Below are 6,000 nucleotides of genomic sequence, written 5' to 3'. Positions count from 1 at the left end.
ACTGCTGTAGTTGCCAGGGACTGAAGTAGAATCTTTTGCATGCCAGGCATGTGCTTACTATTGAGTAATGACATAGGAAATCCCCCTAGCAGTTTTTCCTAAGTATTATAGTAGGATCTATAAATGTGTAAAGCTGTATAAAAAAGTCACGTTTATTGATTCTGAAACCCTTGATAAAATCACGTCTCGCATCATATCTACGTAAACCTTTTAAGGTGTAATTCTACACCCACTTACTTGGGAGTAAGGCCCATTGAATGCAATGAAACATTTCCAAGGCAACATCTATAAGTTTGTGTTGCCTAACAAACCACACTTTATTTAATATCCCTTGTCTCATTCATCCTGCCTTGCCACAACCCCCTCTCATTGGCCTGGAATAATAATACAGTTTTACAGATAAGGAATTGAGACTGAACGATGCCTGTGGTCAGTTATACTATCTGTGGTTAATCAGGGGTTTGATCTGAGATTGAAAGTCCTGCAAACAATTATTTTGAGTACATAGACTCCAAAATATACTCCAGGACCTCTTTTACTAGCAACATTTTTTATTAATCCTGCATGCATGTCAGAGAAAGTTTTCCTTCTGGGACAAGCCAGAGTTTACGCAACAGTCTGAGAGTTCAGTCTCAGAGCGTGCATTATTCAGGGAGTATACCACACAGGGGATGTCTTGGGAGGAGGGCTCCCAGTCAATTTCCAACAGGGTGATTGGCCTCATGCTTCTGGAGGAGCTTCAGAGAGGACAGATGGTCGATCATATGGACCTCTAAGAAGTCAGGTGAGTACAATGTTTAGGATGTCCTTCATCATTAATTCACCATCATTCTGTTTGTACTTCTGTTAGAAAAAAAAAGTTATTCCCCATCAGATCTCCAAAGGAATTGGTGACTTTCTTCACAGCGACATTTTAATGTTACTTTCTTCCCAAAATGTACTAATAAAATTTCTGTAAGCATTTTCTATGCATCATTGATAAGAAAGACATTGGTTAATGCAAGATATCTCATCGCATAAAATGTTTAGACTTGAGATGCATTGCAAGTTAAATGTTCTGGTCCTCATGATTTATTCTAGAATTAAAGTGTAACATTCTGAAGAGGCTAGGGTGGGAGGTGAACAAGAGTATTCCCAAATGGTGCTGCTGCTTTATGAAGTAAGATAATCAGGAATCCAGTTTTTAATATGCTTTGAAAAGAGGCAGAAAACCAGACATGTGCATCAAAGCTGTGCGCATCATTTTTTTGTATTTCAGTGCTTTAGCCTTTGTATACGACTGCATGGGGAAGAAAAAGTGAGATTGCACAAGAGGAAAAGTTTCTCCAGGTAAGAAGTATAATTATTCACAATTATTTAAACTGGATGCAATAATATTTGAACTTGCCATACAAATAGGATACTTCTTGCCTTTAAGTTCATAGGAAGTGAAATAAAGAATAAAACGTTTGCAGGAAGATGGAAAGTCAGCATGAGATACCAGAGGTCTTTCAAGTGATGGAATCTGGGTTCCAGCTTAATATGAAATCCAAACAATTGTTCTTCAAGTGTATTTTTTCATCCAGAAGGAGTTCATTTCAGCAAGTCTGTCAGATACATAACATGAGTGTATTACTCTAGCAGAAAATAGAGATGCAAAAATGCCTAACATTAAAGGTCACCTCTAAAGCACACTGTATGTGCTTTAGATGAAGTATTTAGCAGTACTGTGAAAATCAAGAAGATCAACCCTCCTGTTAAAATGTAATATTTTATTTGTTTTCATAGTTTCAAAACTAGTGGTTTTCATAAATCATAATATAATAGTAATGGGTAAAAAAGACAACCACAAATATATTTGACTTTTTTATATCCCAAAAGCTGTTTTTGTACAAGTAAGGTGGTCTGATATTTAATATAATTCTTTTTATTTATAGGATATCTTACCTGCCCTTCACCATATGGTCCTAGGGTGAGTGACAATATTAAACTACAATATTAAAAGCTGTTAAAACAATTTACATCAAAAGAATAGGGCAGCTCCTAAAAATATTTATCTCATGTGTCAAAGGGATGCAATGTAAAGATGTACAATGAGAGCTATATAGTGAAGGTGTCACATGCACAGGGGTGTAGCTGCTTGGGGTCTTGGGGGGTCTAAGGCTGCTTTCCCACTGGACTTTATTTTGTTATTCTGACAACTTCTTACCGGGTAATTTGCGCATTATATTTGACATTTCACATGATGTACAAGCTAGTTCTGGAATTCTAGTGGAATATAGTGCAAGTTTAGCCCTAATTTTAGTCATAAACAAGACCAGAAATAATCCATTTGGAAGCTTGGGAACCCAGATAATTGCATGAGTTTTTCGCTAGCTGCAGCTGCTCATGTGACAGGCATCTCAGCATGCAGTGTGTTCCCACCTTTTAGGTGCACACTTTTTTTTTTGCCTGACAAAAATTGTACCGGTATTCTGGTGTAAAACAGCATTTCCCACACATACCCTGTGTCTATACAACTAAAAAAAAAGAAATTAAAAGATGCTAAAGGGAGAGGGGTTGCATGGCAACAGGAAGAGATCTTAGACTTCCTACACAGTGGGGAACTACATTGTACATGTGTATAATGGGTGAGGGACAAAAACAAGGTGCTGTTCATTGCAGCTATGTGAAAGACAGTTGCATGAAATGCTGGTATATCGGCTGAAAAGGTTACTGTTCCTTAATGCAACAGGTACTGCATTGTGAAAGGAATTTTAGAAATCGGGACAGAAGTGCTACCATTTTAATGCGTTAAACTAATACAATAAGCCCCATGTTTGAAATCAGCCTTAGACCCATTACTTTTTTGGGAGCCAAGTCCCAGCAGGGTCTCTGTTTCTCCAGTGTCCTAGAGCCAATCAGCATGAAAGGGGAGTGTGTTGGCCACTAAGAAGAGTCTGCTAGTTTGCTTCCTTATCCTTTCCTGCTGATTGGAGCCAATCAGAGTGAAAGGAGGTGAGTCAGCCGCTGAGAAGACTCTAGGAGCAGGTAAATAAAAGTGCAGACACTGAATTCAGTAATCCAAGTAATATGTTTGGCAGTGAGAAAGGACAGTCAAATGGTGACAGTGATACAGAAGCAGAAAGCAGTATTGAAGACTGGCCAGATAATTCTATAATCTTAGCTGGTTGTATAATCTTAAAAGGGCTGTGGCTGTGAGAGGGTATAGCTATGGGTGTGAAGCAACCCTTCCCTTCTGAATTTACCACTACACTATTGCATATGCACTTCTGCGGGGATGGAACTCCACAGTTTATGGGCTGCCACAAAGAATGCCCTCTGCCAAACTTCTATGCCCTAAACTTCCAAGGGTGATGGAACTACCAAGAGGGCCCCTCTGCTGATCTTTATACCTGAGAGGTTCATCGGGAAGGAGGCAGTCTTTCAGATATTTGGACCTAAGCAGGGCCAGATTAAGATAAGGAGGGCCCCTAGGCTGATTCTGAACCGCCTCCTGTCCCGTCCCATCCCATCACATCCCCCCGTTTCACTTACCTTTTTCTCCGCTGTTTTTTGCGGTTTGCTATCAATCAAGATGACGGCCAAGGTTTCCCTAAGGGGTTGAAGCCTCTGCCGCCATCTTGGTTGATGGCAGCAATGTGCGCATCCTCGGCTCCTGTCCTGCTTCTGCGGATCGCGGGCCCCCAAGAGCTCTGGGCCCCTAGGCTTCAGCCTACTAAGCCTAATGGATAATCTGGCCCTGGGCCTAAGTCATTTCGGGCTTTAAACACTAACATGAGCATTTTGAATTAGGCCCAGAAGTGATGTGGGAACCAGTGCAGCTGGTAATGCGAGTTCTAAATGGAAGTGCAGCCAGTAATCTATCTGCTGCATGTTGGACCAGTTGACATTTCCAAGTCATCTTCAAGGACAGCCCTAGGTGGACCATGTTGCAATAATGTAGTCTGAAAGTTTCCAGAGCACAGAGTACAGTGGCCAAGTCATCTCTGTCTAATGATAGTGGATGAACATTCTCTCCCTCTCTCTCCCTCTCCCTCTCTGTCAAGAGAAAGACTGATTTTGTGCTGTTTTGCACACTTTTAAAAATAAATTATACAAGGCAATTATGTTTTATACATATGAAATAATGGTGCCCAAGGCTGTTTTTTTTGTAACTGTTATGCTACAATGGAGCTTTGTAATATGTGTATTTGGCATGTTGTTCTGCTATGACTCTTTTGCTACCCTTTGATTATGAAATGCTTATAATTAAGGTATGAAATGAATCCTCTGATCTGGCATTGCAATCTTCTTTAGTTAAGGAGCTAGTGAAAAGACTGTTTTTTGAGGAGGCACAATACATGCAGTGTAATAAATGGAGAACACAAATCACATGCAGCCACTGGGAATCGTATTCTCATTGCCCCAACTGCACTGGGCATGGTTCAGCCAAGTTAAGTACTTTTAAGTTCCATGAGCTTCTTTCAATAGGAAAGTTACGCTCATGGGACCTGTAACAGAAAGTTGGAGTGCTCTTGTTCAGGGTTCCAGCCAAAGGGACAAAAGCAGGGGCAAGACCTTGAAATGGTACCGGGAGATATTTTTACTGAATAATAATAGTCTTAACAAAACAGAGCTGGGTTCATTTTTCAGCCCGAGGGCTGCATCCCTTCATGGGTAACCTTTCAGGGGCTACAAGGCTGTGTGGTAGGTGCAGCTAGAGGCAAAAAGTCGATGGGCCAAGAGATGCATCGTTTACCTTTCTACAGTAGGCTACGTTCCAGCCACACAAAAGCCAGAAGTTTCTACACATAGTACTCCTCTCTCAGTATCCACACACCCACCCACCCATCCACCCACCCATCCATCCATCCATCTATCCATCCATCTGAGCGAGCGAGCGGCATTATTATAGTTCAGGGACACATTCCAACCAGGCAGAGGGGTGTGCCCTGGAGAGGGGGTGTTGCCTGAGGAGAGTCCCCAGCATCAAATAGACAGGCCTGGAGGACTGCTTTCAGCCTCTGGGCCAGAGGTTCACTACACATGTAATAAAACAGTAAAGTGCCCAATGTGTTTTAGATTATGACAACCTTCCTAAGGGGTACAAGACTAAGGAACTGGACAGGAGATCATTTTCAGTAGCATTTTGGGGCTTTGCTTCTTAATTTTCTTCCTTTGGATTTTAGTGTTGCTCCCCTTTTTTCCTTTGGGGTGCTAGCCAGTCATGCTCTATTCAAGTTTACACCATTCTATCCGCCCTGTCCATCATTTTCTTATTCCTTTGACTACATAAGGATCATCACAAGGAAAATGAGTTTGCTATTAGTATACAGGATATATTTCCCTAAAAGAAGCATAAACCACTTCAGGTCACCAAATTTTCCCTCAAAGAATATGGTGATGCATAGGCATGCCATGTGTACATTCTTCTTTTGCACAAAAGTGTGTATGCATACACAGAGGATTGGGCTTGGGAGATTTGTACATCAGTTGATAGTGCACTGGTGGTGGGTACTTTGGGGATATGTGATAGGAACAACTAAGGAGGAATAGACTTGGAGGAATTGCTCTTGAAGGTTTCCTGCTCTCTGGGAACTACCCCTAAAGTACCACCCTGAGATTGTGGCATAGTTCTGGATACAAACTGAAATAAGTATATGAATCAGGGTGGGGTGCGGAACCTCAGGCCTGGGAACCAAATACAGCCCTCCAGGACTCCCTCTGGCTCTTGAGACTCTCTCCAGGCCGCACCTCCTCTCCAGCTGCATCCTCCTTGAGTACAGGCGGGCCCTGCTTATACTGCAGGTTCAGTTCCGGACTGCTGCCGTAAGGTGGAAATCGCCGTAAGGCCGAACCCATTGAGTATAATGGGGTGCGTTGTGCAAAAATGCTGCAAAATGCCGCAAAAGCACAAAACTGGCTTTAAAATGGGGAATTTCCCGCCACTGCATTAGTGGAACGCCAGAAAGCGGGGCCCTACTGTATGTTTGCCTTGAATGCTGATCATACCCCTTGCTTGCCTGGATGGAGGACAGA

General features: G+C 42.1%; 1 protein-coding gene across 1 annotated transcript in view; it reads left to right on the top strand.

Moving 5' to 3' along the window:
* The first annotated feature begins 654 nt into the window (after positions 1-654).
* Positions 655-6,000, top strand: part of LOC133365554 (collagen alpha-6(VI) chain-like) — a 146,826-nt gene continuing 141,480 nt past the window's right edge. Inside the window, exons 1-3 of the mRNA XM_061587620.1 lie at positions 655-784; positions 1,259-1,329; positions 1,917-1,951. Coding sequence (XP_061443604.1) covers positions 1,941-1,951 — 11 coding nt within the window. The 5' untranslated portion in view covers positions 655-784; positions 1,259-1,329; positions 1,917-1,940. The remainder of the gene's footprint in view (positions 785-1,258; positions 1,330-1,916; positions 1,952-6,000) is intronic.

The sequence above is a fragment of the Rhineura floridana genome, chromosome 10 (assembly GCF_030035675.1).
Source record: "Rhineura floridana isolate rRhiFlo1 chromosome 10, rRhiFlo1.hap2, whole genome shotgun sequence".
Classification (NCBI taxonomy): Eukaryota; Metazoa; Chordata; class Lepidosauria; order Squamata; family Rhineuridae; genus Rhineura; species Rhineura floridana.
The sequence above is the reverse complement of the archived record's forward strand: the minus strand, read 5'-3'. Positions and strand labels throughout refer to the sequence as shown.